Source organism: Lissotriton vulgaris, chromosome 6, assembly GCF_964263255.1.
Source record: "Lissotriton vulgaris chromosome 6, aLisVul1.2, whole genome shotgun sequence".
NCBI classification, from domain to species: Eukaryota; Metazoa; Chordata; class Amphibia; order Caudata; family Salamandridae; genus Lissotriton; species Lissotriton vulgaris.
The window spans coordinates 1,615,267,679-1,615,289,195 of NC_141694.1; the positions used below are offsets into that span (position 1 = coordinate 1,615,267,679).

Here is a 21,517-nt window from a genome sequence, read left to right on the forward strand (position 1 = left end):
GGGACAATATCAAAGAACATACACCTATAATTGCCCGTTTGTCTACCAAGTTGCTTCAGTACGATTTTGAAATTAGGTACCTTCCTGGTAACAAGAATGCCAGAGCAGACTATTTCTCGAGGTTTCCCATTGCAGAAGTTGGTCCACCCATTTATGATGATGATGACGAAGATGAGGACAACTGTTTCATTGCCTCCTTGGTTTTGAATGACATGTGTGCTGTCAGTGAAAAGGAAAGGAGGAATGAATTGGCAAAGGATGCTTTACTCTACCAAGTTGTTGAGTTTGTCAAGCACGGTTGGCCAAAGGAGAAAAACTCACCATTCACCTTACAAACCTTTTTTAAAGTCTCCATGGAGCTTTCTATGGAAGATGGTTTATTGGCGCGTGGGGACATATTAGTATCTCTGGAAAAGTGTGAGGAAACGGTGATGTCCAGATTGGTCAGTGGAGCGCATGAAGGGCATTTGGGTAAAACATTTACCAAACGTAGGTGGTGTGAATGTTTTTGGTGGCCCCTGATGGACAAGGATGTAGATGTTTTTGTTGGGGAGTGTGTCGTGTGTTCCAGTGCAGAAAATAATTTTAACCACATCGCTGCTGTGCATTTTCCCCCACTGTGCTGAGTTTTCATTTACTCCATGTTTCATGACGAGCTGAGCTCGTCATCAGCACAGCTCCACTGTGCCTCATGACGAGCTGAGCTCGTCATGAGCATGGAAGGGGTTAATATAAGAAACACCTCCTCTTCAACCCATTGATTTTCCAGCTAGAGCTTGGGAGAAGGTTGGCATCGACCTTGTTGGTCCGTTCAATCTGCTTCCCACTTCCTCAAGGTTTGCTGTTGTTGCCATTGACTAATATTCCAAATGGCCTGAGGTGCGTTTCATGGCTGAGCCGAACTCCAAGCATGTCATTGATTTCCTAAAGGATATTTTCCTGCATGAAGGTTTCCCTTCCAATATTGTGTCCAACAATGGTGTACAGTTTGTCAGTCAAGAGCTTAAAAAATGTTTACAACAAGGGGGAATAACTCATTACAAGAGTTCACTCTATCATCTGCAAACTAATGGACTTCTGGAATGCATGAATAGAGTGTTGAATAACGGTGTGCAATGGGTGTTGGCTGCAAGGTGCAATGTACAGAAGGCTGTTCGATCCATGTTGTGGTTTAACCACACCACTCCTCACTTGTCCACTAAAGTGTCCCCTTTTGAACTTTTGCGTGGAAGAAAGCTGTGTTCCAAAGTGTGTCCTGGGTAGATGTCGAAGTGGGTAAGAAAAAGGATTCTGTGGTTGATGTGGATGACCGTCCGAGGAGTAACGTCTCTCAAGCTCAGTCACAACAAAAATCTTACTTTGATGCTAGAAAAAGATCTGTTTCTCATACATTTGTTGTTGGTGACACTGTTCGTGTAAAAATCCCTGTACATTGCAAGAAGGGAGATTTTAAATGATCTGATCCCACGGTTGTTGATAAGATTTGTGGTAATGCTGTCAGGGTGAACAACAAACATTGGTGGAATGTGTCTAGAGTTGTCAAGTTGTCTGGGAATGTTAGCAATGAAGACTTACATGGCAGACCTTCTGATGTTGCTGACGGTTCTCTCTCCAAAGTTCCTTCACCTGTATGTTTGCGCAGGAGCGAGACAACGTTTTGTTCCTAGAAGATTTCACTAATTTCCTTCTTCGTTCTTCCCCTTTCTGTTTCTCTCTTCTTCCCTCTTTTTCTTTCTCTCCTCTTCTTTCTTGCTCTTGTTTTCCTTTTAATTTGTTTAAGAGCAGAAGGATAATGTAGTGGTTTCACCCAGTGTCATTGTATTTGCATGAAATGCTCACATCATGGCTGTTCCTGAGGTGAGCATTCCACATCAGAATTTGGAGTTCTCGTGTTTGAATACCTGTTCAGTTGCTGTTTGATGCCTCTTCCGTGCCAGCTGCTGAGCAGTCCTTGTCGTCAATAAAGTTCCTGTGAAACTCCTCCTCAAGTGGCATCCGTAATCACTACAATATGCTACAGCCAATAGAAATGGAGGAAATACAAGTGGCACACACAGAAACCAATGAGAAGCCAGGAAAGAGAGGAGGCTGGATGGAAGTTCCTTTTAGGTTTACATTAAAAACAATAGAATTCTCAAACACGGTGCAAGCCCTGTGCAGACGAAACCTAAAAATGACTCAATGTCGTTGTAGAAAGTGACCTTGAATTTCGGGTGCTATTGAGCAAAGTCGCATCTGTTAATAAATGGGGCATTTCTGTGAATCATTTCCTGCACACAGCTTGTAACACATACTAACAGTGCTAAAAAAGAAACAAACTCAGGGCTCTGTAGGAGGGGAGTTTTTACAACATTCACAGCCAACAATAAAATTGTCACAGAGTGACAAATCGTCTTGATGCTCTTCACAACTTAAAGTGTAGTCTCTGCTTATAAAACTTGTAGGCGCTTCTAGTCAGAGCACAATGAATCTATTATTAGCTGCAAAAGTTGACAAGAATCGAAAAGAAAGTAAGAGGTACCCATATGCGTGCTGATGCTTCATGCATATTCTTTTAGAGAACAGAGTCTCATTTTGGCCAGCTGAGGCTTTTCTTTTGAACAGGGATTGAATTTAGGCTATTGAATTAATGTATCATGTTGCAGAAAGGATACATGTGATGCATGTTGCATTGTGCACAGAAACCGTTCAGGACTCAGAACTACGAACAGCGAAGGTAATGAACCGGATATTGCATTAATTCTCAACTGACACCATCACAGGAAGTAAATATCTCAGAACGTGCTGATGAGTAAAATTGCACAGCTCATGTCTGAGTTTACCTTGATACAGTCCGGGACTACCCAGATGATGTCTTCAGAGCCTTTAAATAAACCCTAACACTTGTAAATTATGGAATTAGTACCCTTGGGGCTTTGCCAATCCCACCCTTCAACAACCATGTGAGTATTTGCACCACTACAGAAACCTCACCCACCCACACAAATATGGTGGCAACCTAGAAGTCAAATGCAAACAAAGCATCACCACATGGACACTTAATATATTAAAAAAAACTAAAATTGTATTGTTATACATGTTCATATTGTTTCCTAAGTGACTGTTCCACCCAGTACCTCCCTAAAGAAAAGTTACTGAATGTGCAATATGCACGCACAACTCTTTTTCCTCCACATGTAACTACGTCACCTCATGCGTACAACACCACCACAAGACGCACAGATGAAAACTTCACGTAAGACGCCAAGCACACTACTCATCTGCTTCACCATAAGCTAAAACTCTATCAACCATGCACTACACGCATCCTACGAGAAGTGTTCTGGAGCTTGTGAGGCACATGTCAACGCTATACAAATTGCTGCAATGCATTGCAATACATTACAATGTTATTTTTGATATGTATCTCCACTCATGAATAAAAAAAATGGCTATATGTCTGGTGAAATGTGATTGAAAAGATGAATGCTAATGTACTGAGAATTAGGTGGAACATGTACCTAAATTGTACAAGAGTGAAGCTAGTCAACTAAGAGATTCTGCAGAGATGTCCCTGGGTAGTCCTTACCTATTGGCACCTGAGGCTTAAATAGAAAGTGCCCTTCAATCCTTCGGCAAAAATCGGACATGCAGCACTAGCTACTTGCCCTCACAAGCACTTGGCGGGTTTGGTGTCCTCTGTAGAGTTTTCGTTAGGAGCAACATTGGGGAGATAGTGTCCCCTCCCCAGGTGTGTGCATGTCTCTGGAGTTTAAAAGACCATTGCTCCGATCTAAAGAGCTCTCACATGGGATGTTGCCAGTGCGTTAGAGGCAGAGTTTATCAAGTAAGGGACCTTAAAATCATGGCACCAGGGTGTACTGGGCAGAGATGCAGTAGACGTTACTGGACGTGTTCTGAACTAGACTCGTACTTACATGTAATGGGACAGAAGCTGCCAATCGGGCCAAGTATTGGAGATCATTGATCTTGCAATTTAGTGTCCAATTTTAATATGCACTGAGATATCTTGAGTTACACAGGGGGGAACGGTGTGTTACCCCTAATTGCCCTGCGAAGGGAATGGCCCATTTAAGATGGATCTATATCCAGGTAATGCATCATCTAAACTTCCATGCAAGGGACCTGCCTTCTCAAATGTGTATATATAGGATTGGCAGCTATGAAGGAGCCAGGGATTTTCTGTGAATATGTACTATTTTTGCTGCAGTTTTAGTCCATTTTAGAAGGTGGTTGTGTAAAGAAATATGTGTGCCTGCACATGAAACAATCTTGCTCAAGCAATGTTGCTGACAGCCATTCTGAGTGAGGTTTCCTTTATTCCTTGAGCAAGGGCTAAACATCAAGGGTGAGGAACAAGCACTATGCAGGGTGTCAGTGCCTCTTTATTAAAATATACGGAACAGGGCACAACGTTACACCTGCACGACAGATGGCGACGGGAAAGGGTATTTTACCTCTGCCATTCAAGGAAGACTAAAAATGTGGCTCCCTTAATATTCTTTAGAGAAAAACAGGAGGACTGCTGGCATCCTATAGCAGGTGGAGAACCATTATGTTGGTATTGGATTAAGGCACTCAGACCACCACACATTGGCAGGCACAGTGTGTTCCACTGCAGGTTGAAGACATAGCACCTAGTGTGTTCCATATAGCGCTGTAAAAGAAACGCTAAAATGTAATTGATCTTTACTGTTTAACGAAGATTCAGCATCTACATTTTCATTAAATGCTTTTTAAGCACAGAGCCGCTGATGCCTGGTACACACCATACCTGATTTCGAATTTCTCTTGGTAAGCCCATCCTCGCTCGCTTCGATGTCAGGGTCAACATTTCCTAGTAAAAAGGAAATTTAGATTAGTGTCTCCGGGAGGTAGACATACTTTTGACCCAAGTCCCTGTGCTGTGGAATTACCGGCCATTGCATGAGAACCATTCGAGTAATCAGTATTTGTTTTGAGTCAATGTAAAATATTCCTTTTAAATGCAACCCTGTGGACCACTGAGAAGGATGCTACAACCTACAGGCCTCCCACATAACTAGTGGTTAATGTTAAAGCTTTGGATAGGGTGGACCTGGATAATGCATTCTGGTGTTTGACTTAAAACACGGTGTGATCATTGAACACATATGTTATCAGCCAAGCCTTAGTTTCTCAATGGAACTCTAGAAGCAACTTGGAAAGGTAGTGTCCTTGCTGTCTTCCCGTTAGTCCTTCTCCTCCCCACCTACAAGCTTGCTCTCCCAAGTATGTTCTCTGTCTTTTTCACTAATGCTAGTTCCCTAATGCCTTCTCCCTCAGTGCATTTTGCAAATGGCCCAACCCTCACCCATGGCGAATTTCCAAATGCCTCTCTTATTCCAATTCCAACATTTGTTTACACCCAAGTCCTATTCTAGCAAAAATAGTCTCACAAGTTTCATTTATTAATGACACTTCAACCCACAAAAGTCCAGTTCCTACATGATTTTTTATGTTAGAATTGCGACAAACAAAAAAACAAATATAAAATATAAAAACAAACATAACATTATTTTAAAGTAATAAATCATAAACCGTGAATTGATGCTATTTACTCTACAAAACTTTATATAACTCCAGATGTAATACAAGGCATTTCACGATAGGTTTTTATACCTGCTTATCAGTTGGAAATGAAAAAATGCAGTTCTGAAAGTAAAATGGAATGTCTAAAAAGTATAACACACACTGTGGATGGTTTCAATCGTTGAATTTCCATAAGCCACAAAATATTTTACACCTGCTCTTCAGGGTTATTGCAAGTTGTACTTAACAATGATAACGGAGATGTACAATACTGATTATACAGAAGAAAAAGCAATAACGTAAGTCACTGACACAGTTTCACCAAAGGAGATTGTCACCTTAGTTTACTGCCTGAAATGTAAATTTTTTATATACCGTGTGTGCAGCAAATAAAATGCAAGAGTACTACTACACACACACACACAAACTTTCTCAAATTCACATATGTAAACTTTCTTGTTTTCGTTTTATACCTTCAATTACCCATAAAGCGTCACAAAAAATAAAACTTTCGTTACCATTGTAAACAGGTAAACACTGCAAAACACAGATCTCACACACACTAAAATACCATTCAAAGAAAACAACATTTACAATTCATAGCGATGCAGCCACCACAATGTTGCTTTATTACAGAAGGCAGCAATAAGTAATGAAAATGGTCTAAGATGGGTCTGCTTGAAGTTAAGATAAGTCACTGAACATGGTTATTTCCTTTCGTTTCCTCTTTCTGCTTGTTTCGTCTTGCACATGTACTGTAGTAAAAAACAATATGTTTTGTAGACACTAGAAATAAAAGTTTTGTGTTATGTTGAGGAAGTGGGTGCAAAGGTGGGAAACTGGATTAAACAAGAGGCCTCAAATGGTGCTTGCAAAAACTTTATCTGGGTAGCATTGGATAGAATACATGTCTGAAATATACACAAAAAGGATTGTAATGTATCATTAGAACAAGCATTTGAAATGCGCAACAGGTCTCGCATTCGCGAACGTTTACGCTATTGGCATTGTACATAACAAAGCCTTTTATTTATCTGTTTTGATAATTAACACATAAAAAAAGGCATTGTCTTTTACGATGCCAACAGCTGAAACGCGTGTAAATGCGATACCTATTTCACTTCAAAGAAGCAGAGGCCATTGTTATGGGCTGCTCAGAAAGTGAAATCGAGCATGGCGCGCCGAATGTTACAGGAAAGCATGTAGTGCCTGCAGAAGAAGAAAATTAATAAAGAAAATAGTGCTTACAGACTAAATAAGACATACCGTGTAACAACAGAAGTAAAAGGACCAGGCCTCATGAGACGTTACAAATGAAGACAAGACGGTACTAAGGAGGTACTAACCTATTAATGAATCAGAAGCCAGCATTTACAAAGGACAATGACACAAGTAAATGGCAAATATGGGCGGAGAATGGGCAGAGCTTCAAGTCCATATTTGAATACAGCATGCCTCGCAGATCAGCGCATGTGCTGTTCAGGCTCGACCTAAAGGTCACAAGGTGCATCATTTCCAGTCCTACTCACCCTATCCCGATGTATGACGTTACAACGCGTACTTTGACAACGCGTACCGTTACAACGCTACTTTTACAATGCAAGGCGTTACAACGACTTGCGCTGGGGGGCGCTGGATAGTAAATAGTTTTATTTACTATTCCAACTCCAGCCCCCATGGACTCTAGGGAAGGAGTTGGATAGTAAATTTAACTATTTACTATCCTGGAGCGCCCCCCAGCGCAATTCGTTGTAACGACTTGCGTTGTAAAAGTAGCGTGGTAACAGTACCGCGTTGTTAAAGTTTCGTCGTAAAGGATGTTCCCCCGCTATCCACCTCAGTGCAATCTGGGACTTGTAACCTGGGGTTAGCTCAATTTGACTTCTTAGTCTGTCACAATGATATGTAAAACAATGAAATGTAAAAGGAAGCCAAGGACTGGGAATGAGTTGTCCCTAGGATTTGGAGCCAAATGGTGACTAATCTAATGTGAGAGAACTGCTATTGAACAAAGCAGTTCAACTAAATACACCAACAGATATGATGCACAGGGCTTTATTTGTTGACACTCAGGTCTACATATTTCTACTAACAGCACAAGATAATTTTGCTTGCCTATCATGCTCGACCGCCCCCATGATTCAATAGTTGCACACTATATGAATATATAAGAAAACAGCAAACATTTAATTCCAAAACCAAATCAGGAAGAATAAATACAATCTTTGTGGACTACAAATTCAGCTTTGGACTGTGACGCAGGGCAACAACTGCAACCCCTCATCTAATCAAGAAACCATGTTGATCACTGACAAGAAAGTATCCTCTCCTTCGTCTTTGGCACAGCCAATCACCATGCGCTGATCTGTGCACTGGAAAAACACATTGGTGTTTTCTGTCACTTTCCTTCAGTGGTTCACTACCTACTTTGCCATAGACCACCGATTCGCCCAGATAGGAACCTCAACAACAATTCACCATCTCCTGCAGAGTACGTACCACAGTACTCTAATTGTCCTCTATCATCTTCAACCTCTACAAAGAACTCCCAGTAACTATCCTTACCAAGCAGGGCACAAGTCCTAAAAAAAGAAGTGGGGTGACTAACCTAGATAAGCAGTATGCAAGTGACATCATATCGTGCGCAACATCGCAGCACACAACATCACAGCGCATGACATCACAGCGCAAGACATCACACATGGTATCACAGGAATTGACATCATAGAAAGTGGCATCACAAGCCACTTTATAGGTAGTGGCATCACAAGAAATAACATCAGATCTAAAGCCCTCCCATATATATTTAGCAGGTCTATCATGTGTACGTTTGAGCGCATTGCGAGGATAATAGCACAGTGAGTTATGGAAGATGATATGTGACTTCTACACCTTGTAATCTCCCAGTTTTATGTAACGCATCCTGTACATTCATTTACAAACATAAAATGTATTGTACATGTAATATGCATGTGTTGATGTAAAGCGCTCTGACACCCTGCACTGGAAAGAGTAGGGCTATACAAGAAGAAATAGTGGTACATAAATTATTTCAACACCTCCTCAAGGGATGTAAGCTCTATATAAATGGAATTTGCTTTGTGTAAATACTGAGAAAGACCAACACTTCTGATATTTTTACAGTGCATGCTTATCTCCTAAACAGGGACTAAAGAAAATGAAAAGCTGCCTCTCTTAAGTATGTGTGGAGTGCTAATAAGGTGTGAGCCTTTGTTTCCCCTCCGCTTCAGTTGCATTAGGTGTAAGGCTCCTGACTGCTCCCAGCCATGAGACTCGAACAAAAGCAGTCTGATGACCCCTCACATTCAGTCTTTGTTATGGGCCCAGCAGGAGTCTTAAATAAGAAAGCCTCGTCCGCATCTGCACGTTGTTCCTTGTTGCAGATGGAAAGCAGACAACGTTCATGGCACTGCTGAAAGTGTCCCGGTGTTTGGAAATTACACTGGGATGAGTTCAGCACATTATTCAGTGGGACCCAAATTCTCGGCAAGGTGGGCGGCATTCACCCTGTGAATGAAGTGGGTGGACGCCGTCCACCCGCGTGTATTCCCGACTCGGGGCCCTGTTACCAAGGCAATGTCAAGGTCTGTTAATACATAGATGATATGCAATTCTAGCTGAAGATATCTTCTGTTCATGACATTAGCCGACTCAAAACCTGCCTCTTCCTCAAGGAGTTCGGGGAATTGTTGCTGTTATGAAGAGACAAGCCCCAGGTAGGCACAGGCAAAACACTGTATTGAGAAGCTGTATACTCAGGGCTCCTAATAAGGAAGACAGCATAGGAAGGAAAATGAGGAGAAAGTAAAGAGGAGAAATGGATAAGGAGGACATTGATCAAGGAGAAAAAGGAGGAATGAGATGCGAGAGAAGTGAGGGCAAGATGTAGATGTGAAGAAATACAAAAGGAAGAGGATAAGAAGAACAAAGAGGAAAAGAAAAAGAAAAAAAGAGGTTAAATGAGAAAAGAAATGTAATAAAAGGAAGCTAAAGCTAACATCTTTCGTTCTGTTAGTTTTTTCATCCATCCATCCTTTCATGTCTTATCCTTTTTTTCTTCCTTTCACTCTCTGCATCCATTCTTTTCTTCATCTAGCTTCCCTACTTTTTTTCTGTCCATTCATCTATTTATCTTCCTATCCATCCATTCCTCCAAGCTTCTATCCATCAGTCCTCTCTCCATTCTTCACTAAACCCATCCATTCATCTGTGCAACCATATATCCATCTCCCCATGTGTCCTTTATCCATCCACCCTTACCACCCCACCTCCTACCCACCTCACCTTTCATTGTATTCACTTTTGTCCCATTTAATTCCCCCAGCACACAGCTGCACTGACAATTCTCTTGTAGAAGTTGTTATGCTTCTTGATGCACAGCCCTACCGAGTGGCACTCACAGCTGCTCCTAAAGTGGGGAGTTTATGACACCCGAAAATAACAGGTGAAGAGCGCCAAACTAAAAGTCAGGATGGAAATCAAAAACGAATTCAGCCACTCGGGTTTAGAAAACATCTCATCTATATCAGAATTTCTCAACCGACTGCAATTCAGAAAATGTCTTCATGAACCTTATATCTTTAAACAGAAATCACCACCCACAAATATTCGGCCTCTTGTCCACAATTCAGAGCCGGATCCCTGGGCTCACTGCCAAGTTCAGCTCTCCATTGTTCACTACTATCACAAATAAACTCACATGTATTCTTCTGGGGGGAAAGATTCATTAAATTGAATCTCAGTTTGGAAATCCCATGAGGGAGATGTACCACGCTTGTGGAGAATTATCTGACATTTTGATTTAAATGGGGTTTTTGGCAAAATCTGCTCTACAGGAACCTCTAGCTTCCAGGGCACCTCAGAAATAGAAATGTCTTGGCTAATATCTAGACGCCTCCTCACTGTTGCTTCACCCTCTGCTCCTTACAAGAATATCAGGCGATACCAATCGAAACATACAGATGATTTTCTCGCTGCGACTGCAAAGATTAAATTAGTTGCTAAGCAACACATATTTCCAGGTCTAGCTGTAACTAAAAAAGCAGCTAGTATGAAGGCAGATGTATTGACTGATTCAGCAAGAGCTCTGGAAAAGAAAGCAGGTGAAAGGGAAATATATATATATATATATATATATATATATATATATATATATATATATATATATATATATATATACATACATACATACATATCTCCGAACCTCTCTGCAGTGCCCAGCCGGAACACAACCAAAGGACGAAATACAGACTCCGAGTGTTGTGGAAATGCAGGTCTTTTATTTCAAAGTTTTGTCAGACGCGTTTCGAATACCTCCGTATTCTTTCTCAATTGACAAACAGATGATCCGCTTTTAGTTTTTATACAATTTTTTGTGTGATGCTTTCACCTCATCTAAGTGATATATAGAGATAAAGGAAATACTATATACATGTGCATGCTGGGACTTGTAGTTGTTATGAGACAAGCCTGAATTTGATTGCTTAGCATGTTAACTTTATACAATATTGCAGCATGAATGCCGGTTCATATGAAATGTATATGGCGTTATGCACAGTTGTATTGATATTATAGCACAATGCACATTGTGATTTAATGGGTTTGCCACTTTCTGTGTATATTTCAATGAATATGAATAAATACATTGATAAAATATGTCATACAAAAATATATATCTCTCTTTTTAAAAAAATATATATAATAAATATGCATGTCATATATACAATATACAATATAAAAATAGAAATATACTATTAAAATATTGATACTCGACAATTATATACACACGTATCCCGGAATTAATTCCTAATTTCATATGGGCCTAACCTCATTGATCTAGATTAGTCAAATAGAAAATGTGCAAATAGGGCAATGTGCAAAAATACAAAACAAGTGCAAATTTTACTTTATTTTGTAGCAGCATAGAAGTATTTCCTTAAATAAAGTGCAAACAATCGATGTGATAATTACCCAACTTCATCAATTCAGTGCTCCTATTAAGAAAAATCTTGATTTTAACAAGATGTGTGTTTTAAAATTTATAAGCTAAAAATAATTTATGCTTATAATGTGAAAGACTAAAACCAATATTGAGAAAAATGGAAAAGAGACTGGGGCCACAGTTATGTTATCAAGGTTGTTTATGAGATACAGGAGTTTGAGAACACATGGGAAACCTATAACTAATGGACAGGACTTCAGAGAAAATGATGCAGGTCCTCAGTATTGTTTAATCCATTTGGCTGTCTGCTATCCAGTTCTACAATAAATTTGGATTCAAGCTGCCGCAGGCACTTTTCTCTATTGCCACCTCGCGGATTCTCCTTTACTGCTCCGATAACAAAATATTTTAAATCCGCTAGATTGTTTTGGTGGATTGCTTTAAAGTGTCTTCCGACCGGATACGTGCTATCGTTATTCACGGTAGCACGCAAGTGTTGCAGAATTCTGACGTGTACTTGCTGCTTGGTACTACCCACATATCTGAGCCCGCAAGTACAGGTCAGAATATAAACTGCATAATCAGTTTTGCAATCATAGCATCCCTGAATTTTCAGTGCCTTCGTGCTAAAGGGTGTAGTGTATTTTTTGGTTGTTGTGCCAAACTTACAAGCCAGACAGGACGAGCATTTGTAAAAACCCTGTTTTTCTGGTAACCAAGGAGTACTTTTCTTTTTGGTACTGAGATCTGGGATGCTTTTAGCTATTTCGCTTCTCATGGAGATGCCTCTTCGATAAGTTATTGTGGGTTTTTAAGGCAACTCTGGTGTCATGACTGCATCTGTCTGCACTATCGGCCAATTTCGAATAATTATTGATCGAATTTGGCAATGCTGGTTATTGTAGGTTAAAATTAACCTAGGTGTGTTTGAAGTTTCCTCACTTTCCTGCAGCATGATTCCTTCTGTATTTGACAGCAATGATACCCTGGATCTACTATTGTCTTTGTCCAAAGCCCTTTGTAGATTGTTTGCCGTATAGCCTCTCCTACAGAATCTTTCAACAGCTTCTCGCATGCATATATTTTGTTGTTCCTCACTGCTACATATGCGTTTAATTCTGAGAAGCTCTCCATAGGGAATGCTATCAATTAGGTGTCTGGGGTGGGCACTTGAGGCATGTAACGTAGAGTTACCGGCAGTGGATTTTCTATGTAGAGTTGTTCTTAATTCACCATTTTTTACATATACTTTTGTGTCCAGAAAATCTACTTCATTACAGCTTATATTCGAAGTGAAGTTAAGATTCATTTGGTTAACATTGATGTCATGTATAAAAGCATTGGCACTTTCATTATCCCCCTTCCACAAGACAAAGACATCGTCTATGAAACGTAACCATACTATTATGTGGTTCCCATATTTTGAGGACAGTTCTTGTCTGAGTGTCTGCTCCTCCCACCAGCCAACCACTAAACAGGCATAGCTGGGGGAGAAGCAAGACCCCATCGCCACGCCCCTGCATTGTCTGTATATCTTTTTGGAAAATGCAAAATAATTATTGTTTAGGCACCAGTCAATACTTTTCATGATTACTTTGTTGTGTTCATAATATTCGATGGGTCTGGTAGACAGGAAATGTTTTACAGCATCTAATCCCACTTGGTGATCTATACAAGTATATAAGGATTCAATGTCCATTGTTAACATTCTCATGCCGTCTTCCCATTCAATATTGCTGCTTTTGGTCAGAAAGTCGCCAGTGTCCTTAACATATGATGGTAATTCCCTGACCAGATCTTGCAAAAAGTAATCAATGTACTGTGATAGGTGCTCGCTTGCACTTTCAATAGCCGATATTATCGGGCGTCCTGGGACTGGAGTCCTCTCCTTGTGGGTTTTGGGGAGAAAGTATATGGATGGTAATACAGGTGAATCATTCCATAGAAAAGCATATTCCTCTTTGGAAATCATGTTGTCTCTTTTACATTGGAGTAGGTGTTTCCTCAATGTTTCCAAAGCTCTTGTGTATTCTTTGTTGTTGGTTTCCACATAGCACTTAGTATCTGACAACTGTCAATTAGCTTCCCTTAGATAGTCTTGCTTGGGCCACAAGACTATGTTGCCGCATTTATCTGAGGCTTTTATGATGATTTCTGTGTTGTTTCCTAGTTTGGTCATTAGACGATTGTATTGCAGTTGATTTGAACTTAATTTTTTGGGGTGATGACTGACACGATGATGTAGGTCTTTTATGTCTTCCGTCACCCTATCGTGGAATATGTCTATTGCATCCTTCGGCATGACTGGTACAAACACTGATTTTGGTTTGAAAGGGCTTTTACCTGCCCCCAGCTGCATTATTGATGCCGATTTTAGGTGTTCTTGAGTGGATATATCACTCTCAACTGCTTCATCGATATTTCCTTCTAGTGCTTGTGCTGCCAATATTCCTTCTACATCGGTAGGTGTCAATTTGATGCCAGAAGATGGTTGTTCCACGGATTGTTTTTTGCTAGCCCATTCTTAATCTTGAAAAATTTGAGCAGTTTTAATTTTCTGATATAGCTGAAGATATCTATCCGAGTCTGTGCATAGTTGAAATTTCTTGGGGGACAGTATGATAACCCCAATTTTAAAATTTGTTCTTCATTCTCGTTTAATTTTAGTGTTGTCATGTTAATGATTGTTTTGTCCATTGCATTAGTTATTGTTGATTGCGCCAGAAATTTCTTTTCCCTCTTCCTCTTGTTTTTGTTGCGCCTTTCCCTCCTTTTTGCATTTCGGGTTTTTGTGTTGCTTGGGGTTGTGGCTGTTGTTGTTTACGTGGCCTTAATGTTTTTAGCCTGTCCTCGACTAAAAAATCGATTTCCTCACCGAGGTTCAGGGTTCTTAGAGTAGTGTCTTCATCGTCCGTGCTGTTGGTGCCACTGGCACTATAAACTGAACTATCATCGCTCTGTTCGCTCACTGGATTGTTTGCATCAGGAGCCTGCTGGTTTGAGCATGTCGCTTGTTCACCCATTGCCTGTCCTGTTACCTTTTTTGAATTTGCTTTGAGTTTTTTAGCCATGTCGAATTTTTTGGCGAACGTGTAAATTCTGCCTTGTTCATAGTCTGCCAGGTCACGGGCGAATTTATATACCTTGCACTGTTTAATTTTCTCTTCTTGTTTCTGCAGCCTATCTTTAATCTCCTTTCGCGTTTTTGCAATGTAATCATTTGGTTCCAGCTTTACCAGTTCCTCATTTAGGGTCTTGATTTCATCCAGTAGTTTCATTCTATCAGATTCTGCATATTTGATTAGCAAATGGACTAGATTCATTGACGCTTCTAGGTTCATTGTGCCCCATTCTTTTAGCATTTGAGGATCCGGACTTTCGTAACTCGGAGCGAGTAGAATTTTTAGCCCCCGTGGGACTCGGCCAGCTCAGCGTATTTGCTTAGTGACTTCCTTTCCCACCACTTAGTTACTTCCGACTTCATACATTTTTCGAGCTTTCTTAAGAGAGTCTTGGCAGTGTCATCAACTTGTACAGTGCTTACTGTGTTTGTAGCTGCTCCCCGCTTTTCCATAATTGGCAGCTTGCTATAAATATCGTCTGCAGCTGCCTCTCTTGCGCGAACTTTGTCTTCTGACATATCGTTTGTTATTCTTGTTCTGTTTACTCCGTGTATCAAATCACACGCTCAAAGCTCAAATGACAGAGCCGATTCTGCCTGCCCACACCTGCCCACCGAGTCTCACTCGCGCTTGGACACTCACCGCCGTTCGTGCACCGCTCCTGCCGGTCCTCCGACCTCGCTAGAGTTGCCGTATTCACGGTAGCCTGGTCTCCGCACTTTCACTCGGGGGCCGCCGCAGTAGTTTCCGTTCCGGAAATCGAGCAAGAAAGGGGTTGGTTGCAGCAGCCGCTTCATGGACAGGGGGTCTGTAAGCGAAATCAACCCGATAATTTTGCAATTGATATAAAAATATCTCCGAACCTCTCTGCAGTGCCCAGCCGGACCACAACCAAAGGACGAAATACAGACTCCGAGTGTTGTGAAAATGCAGGTCTTTTATTTCAAAGTTTTGTCAGACGCGTTTCGAATACCTCCGTATTCTTTCTCAATTGACAAACAGATGTTCCGCTTTTAGTTTTTATACATTTTTTTGTGTGATGCTTTCACCTCATCTAAGTGATATATAGAGATAAAGGAAATACTATATACATATGCATGCTGGGACTTATAGTTGTTTTGAGACAAGCCTGAATTTGATTGCTTAGCATGTTAACTATATCTATATATATATATATATATATCTATATCTATATATCTATCTATATATATATATATATATATATATATATATATATATATATAGTTTCACTAGTTACAACCATTTGAACGCCACACCCTCCTTCTCTGAAGTCCAGATCTGAAAATCAACATGCAATACCCTTACTCTGTAAGTGGAATTGGAATTGTACTTACACCTATGAATTTTGAACCTGAATTGTCTGGTTTGTAAGAGTTACTTACCGCGCTGCATTGGGGTCCATTTACTTCCGAGCTGTTGCTTTTTTCAGAAATGATTATTGTTAGCCTTTTCTACACCTGCCATTGCTGTTGTTGGTATGCTCTTACCTCAACCTTAAGGTAATAAAGGTTGAGGTAAGAGCATACCAACAAGGAGAGAAGGAGGGTGTGGCGTTCAAATGGTTGTAACTAGTGAAAGCCACTGAGGAGTAACACAGTACCGAAGGTGAACTTTAGCTTACATTTTGGTGGTGACATGCACGAGACAGAATGAGGGATTCAATGTAATATGTAGTTTGAATCCAAAACTTCCAATGCAATTAAAAGAAAGTAGATCATATGCATCCAACTGAAGTTCTTTAAAAACTACAATCAATGTACACACATAGGATAGCAAAAATTAGTGGATGAGATTAGTATCCTGAAGTAGGGTGAATAAGCACAAGAATCATGGGGGTCGAAATAGGTCCCATGAGCTTTGAAAGATCACTCAGTAGTTTATCTGGCACCTGTGTGTTCCCAACAGCTATAGCTTTCAGGCTACCTGTGTCCTGGTTCACTAGCCCCCAAGAAAGCAGTCAGACTGGCACTTCTGGGCATCAATCATGCACACTGGAACCAGAAAGAAAATTATACCGTGGCATTGTGGGCCATAGTAACTAATGGTATCAGCATGATAGGAGGGCCACAGAGAGTGTAACTGAGTGACGTCACTTCCGGTGCCATCGTCAGATGCGTTTAAAAGGATGTGAAGTCAAGTCCACTACCCCCATACTTGAAATACCAACAGAGACCAAAAAGTGAGCTACATTGTCCGGTCGCACTACATTGTGGGGTAAGACTGTCTTTGGCGATACCTACAAGTATGCGAACACTTACATTGTTAGTCTTTAGCTGTAACGTATTTATTTCACTTACCTGTAACATAATGTCCCGTAATGTAGTGGTTGCGATTCTGTACCCGATGATATAGTGCTCTTAATGTAGAGAGGATATACTGGTATGGTTTTTAGAAGCAGAATTTATTTATCTGTCCTTTAGAGTTCTTTAATGAGCCTGTATCCCAATCAAACCAGATGATGCATTGTACCTTGTCTTTACCTCAGCCCCTGAATAAAACACATTTTGTAGCTGTCTGTACTCTACAATGAAGTGCTGAACGCAGCAGGATGAGGGGACAGAGAGGGAGGCAGCGCTGTCCTTCACTGATATACTTTGCCTGTCTCTCACCAACCCTGTGCATCGCAGGCGTTGATGCCTGCTCTTATGATCTCCAAAAGTGACTGTGTCTAGAAGGTTTAGTCCAAAATATCCTGCCGTGCTGCTACACACTCATGAAGGACCCCACCATGAAGGGCTCCATCCAATAAATGAAAGAACCCTTTTCACACATTATGTGCACAAAAGTGCTCGCATGACATTGTTTTCACACCAAACTAAAAGCCCTGAGCAAGGAAGGAAGTGGCTGTCCTATCTCTGATCCTCATCTTCCTCACAATCTTCAAATATTCAACAGCAGACTGACACGTTTTTTTTATGCTCGAGCACTCGTGTTTATTGTCCATCCTGCAAAACTTATTTGATTCTTGATGCTGGAGCAGGGAGACATCCTGCCAAACTCTGCCCTGCTATAGACCGAGCCGCTGAAAGTTCTCCAAATTCCAAGGGCACTGCAGCCTTCTAGTCTTTCAGTGGCTTTTTTGTGTTTTGGAGAATTTTCGTCTAGTTGTTTCTGAGAAATATGTAAAATATGGGTGTCTAATAATACACATAAGCAAGGATGGAATATGATCAGTTATCCTCATGATCTCAGGATAGAAAATGGAAAAGCAATCCGTAAGTCTAAAAATACAAAAGCTTAGGGGCCTGTGCAGTGAATCATCATTCACCTGCCCTAGATGCGGGAACCCTGCATGCACTGGGGTCGCTGATACCGATTCTAATTGATGCTTCTCATCCACTAGACCACATGGCCTTGGGCAGCTTGTGAGATTCGCCTATTGCTGTCCATGCATTATCATGGTTTGCAGCTGTTAGGCCTCTTTGCCAAGGTCCAGACTACAGAAAATATACAAATGCATTTAGATTGACCTCATTTTACCTCACCGACCACTGCACTCAGTTTAATTCTCCTGATGCTTGCCCTTTCTTCTTTACACCTCCTCTGTTGCCCCTTGACTAACCTGAAAGTACTCTTGGACTGAGCTAGCACATACGAAAACTATAAACAAAATGAATAAAACATCTGCTCTCTTGCTGACCCAGCCTTCACTCCCAGGCAGTGCTTAATTTGTGCAGGTGTTTACCACTGCGTAGGTTCTGCACTTATTTGTAAACACCAACACTTATTTATAGCAGTCTAGCACATGTTGGCACTGTTTATGTATTTTTGAGCAGAGATCATGAATAATGTATTGAATTTACTTTAATAAAAAATGGAACGGGTCCAAGCCATATTTACAGTGTTGGGTTACCTTAAAGAGTCAAAATGTCTCACTTGTTGTGTGTTTTGGCTAATATTTGGCAGTGCTGGCAGAGACAGTGAGTAGTGCCAACTATGGTGGCCTCCTGAGAAATATTTCAGCCCTAGCAAGTACATTGTTACCAATTAAGAACTGCCAAGCAAACAAGATCAATGTTGCAAATATATTTCCCCAGTGTTTCGCTACCTGTGATCCAGAGACCCCTGGGGTTCCGCAAATCCTACTAAGAGGGTCCAAGAATACTTAGAAAAGTCTATAATATTAACCGAATTATAAAGTGTATTTAAATAACGAAGCTAAATGTGCAAATGAACAATTTAAAATGCACTGTAACTCTGAAAACTTTGAAATTGGAGACTAAAAACTAAATTAGTATCCTCATATTTATTTTGTGGGACCAGTGCAAGTGCATCAAACAGAACACAGTATGGGTGATGAGTGGCTTCAATCGAATTTAGAAAAGCTTCAACCTTCATAAAAAAACATGTGTTATTTTATTTAGGTGTTTGTGCATTAACCCCTTCCATGCTGATGACGGCCCCCAGCCGTCATGCACTACGGTGCTCGTGTGCTGATGACGGTTGGGGGCCGTCATAAACCCGCCCACTCGCGATTCTGCCGCACAGGCGCAGAATCGCGGCCGCATGGAAGGGGTTAAATAAAATGTGTCATCATTTGTGTATCTGTTCATTAGTTTTTTCAGTATTTTTTCTGCATTGTTTTGCAGTTCAAATAATCGACAATGCAGAAGCTGGGGCCCTCGGCTAGCAGTCATGACTCAGTGGGGAGCCCCTGCATTCCAATAATGATTTGGGGGCAAGTCGGTCCCCCGGGTTCCAGTAATGATTAATTGGAGGATCCCAGATGTCAAAAGGTTGCGAACCAATGCATTTCACCATAACATTATGGCACAGGACACATTATTATAATTGCAGCCCTAGAACACTGGGTAAAATATTTTTTCAGAGTTTATTTACATTTGGTGAGCATGCTGTGTATGTGCTCATAGATGCACTGCAATGGGTGGAACATTAGCCCCTGCATAGGATCGGTTAGCATGCGTGCAAAGGAAACCTGCAAAAGACCATAATGTAAGTCACCAATTGCAGAATGTTTTTAGTTGATGCCCCAAAACATTTTTATCATAATAAAACCCAGTCGCGGCCGTGCAGGTCAGAGCAGTGGGGCCAGGGTGGGGGCGATCCGAAAGATGACCGTGAGGGAAAATGTATTAAATAACTAATTATCCCTTGTTGTTGTCTGTCGAAATCCCCCTCTGCACCCGGCCCTACCGCTCTTACCTGCACGAACCGCGGCTAATAAAACCACAACTTGAATTTGTTTAGAAAGCACAAACGCACCTACATTCGCATGTTTGGCTCAAACTGTGAGGCTTTCACTGCTAAATCAAGCACAGCACGCCTGAAATTAGGGCTGAATAAAACGCCTCCTGTCTTGTGTTTTTTGAGCTGCAAAATGCATGTGGGGTCGACATCGGTGAACGCATAGCGAAGGAAATAATGCCATTATTGTCTTCAACAAAAACATTTGATTTCCATGCTGGCGGTATTTGTATTGAGATGCTATTTATAAACATGCATATACCACTCTGTTGGCTTAGTACTGCAGAGCCACACAGTCACAGGACAGGGTGAGCTTTGAGAATTTCCTTGGACGTCATTTAGTGGTCGCAGCTGCGACCCCTGGCTTCCCACTTGTGACCCCTAGCACTGCTCTTGCGACCCCTGGCCTAAGAGTTGTAAAATAAGTGCCAGGAAGACAGCGGCAGCTCAACTATATGAGCTCCAACTTCGTTTTCTGCTCATATCTTATTAAGCCAACTTTGAATAATATTTTAATATTCACGATTAGTGTAAAAAAGAATGGAATACCAGGAACTGGAACGAGACCCTCAGTGGCAGATGTAGTAACTAAAGCAAACATGTTTGTAAATGTATGTAGTGTGTACTTGTGAGTCACAGTGTGTTTGTTAGCATGTCTGTATGTGTGAGCATCGTGTGTGATTGAAAATGCATGGGAGTCAGTGACAAGTAGTGAGATAGAGTCAGTGACAGATGAGAGAACAAATATGAAGTATGAGAGAGTATGAGTTAAAGTGAATGTGAGTGACAGTGAGTGTGTAGAAAGGAGAGAGTGTGTGACAATAAGTGAGCGTAAGTGAGAAAGGGGGAATGAGTGCAAGCATTAGTAAACATGACTGAGTCTGAGTAAGAATGAGTGAGAGAGTTAGAGTGAGTGCAGTATAGTGAGTGAGAATAAATGAGTGCAAGTGAGAATGAGTGATGGAGTGTGAGTGAGAATGTGTGAGTGCATGTAAGTGAGCATGAATGAGAATGTGGTGGTATGCTTGCTAGTCTTGCTAAACTTCTTCTCATAATACAGGAAAAGTACGACATATGGGATGGGGCAACCATGACGAAATACTGTCCCTGACGTACTAGAAGTAATTTGACATAAGGGTAACACAAGGTATATGATGGCATTCATTCCAAAATTCTGACAAGGGTATATTGTAGGCAGTTTTTGGCATAAGGGGGTACCCATGGTATATGAGGTGAATTCTGACATAATGCTGGTACAGGCACCATGGAGGTAATTTGTGGCATAAGGGGGCATACATAGCACATTCTGTAATTAATGAGGTGAACTCCTCAAAAGTGTCAGGGTTCATCGACTTGGCACACATTTTGAAGGACTTAAGTTAAATATGAGTGTGTGGCCTTTCAGAGCCTATTGCTTTTTAGCAAATTCATTAGAAAATTGTGCCTTTTGATACACTATGTGTCCCCATTTTTAAAAACATGTTCTCTGTGTGAGATTCCACCCCCTCCCCCCCAAAGCCCACTTCACTACCATTCAGGGTAAGTATTAAATTCCACCACTTTCAAAGATTATGCTAGCACCCGAGCAAAGGTGGTTTCTAAAATGGTAATTTGTCTGTGTCTATTCATTCAGTTATTACAGACCTTCAGTGATGCA

At 41.0% G+C, this 21,517-nt stretch overlaps 1 protein-coding gene across 2 annotated transcripts in view; it reads right to left on the reverse strand.

Annotated features, from left to right (window-relative positions):
* The window catches only part of PRKCE (protein kinase C epsilon), a 1,279,555-nt gene that overhangs the window by 619,565 nt on the left and 638,473 nt on the right, over nt 1-21,517 (reverse strand). The window contains exon 3 of one of the 2 annotated variants that reach the window (XM_086927785.1): nt 4,775-4,837. The exons of the other annotated variant lie outside the window; for it this stretch is intronic. Within the exon in view, the coding sequence (XP_086783911.1) occupies nt 4,775-4,837 (63 nt within the window). The remainder of the gene's footprint in view (nt 1-4,774; nt 4,838-21,517) is intronic. 2 annotated transcript variants of the gene reach the window in all.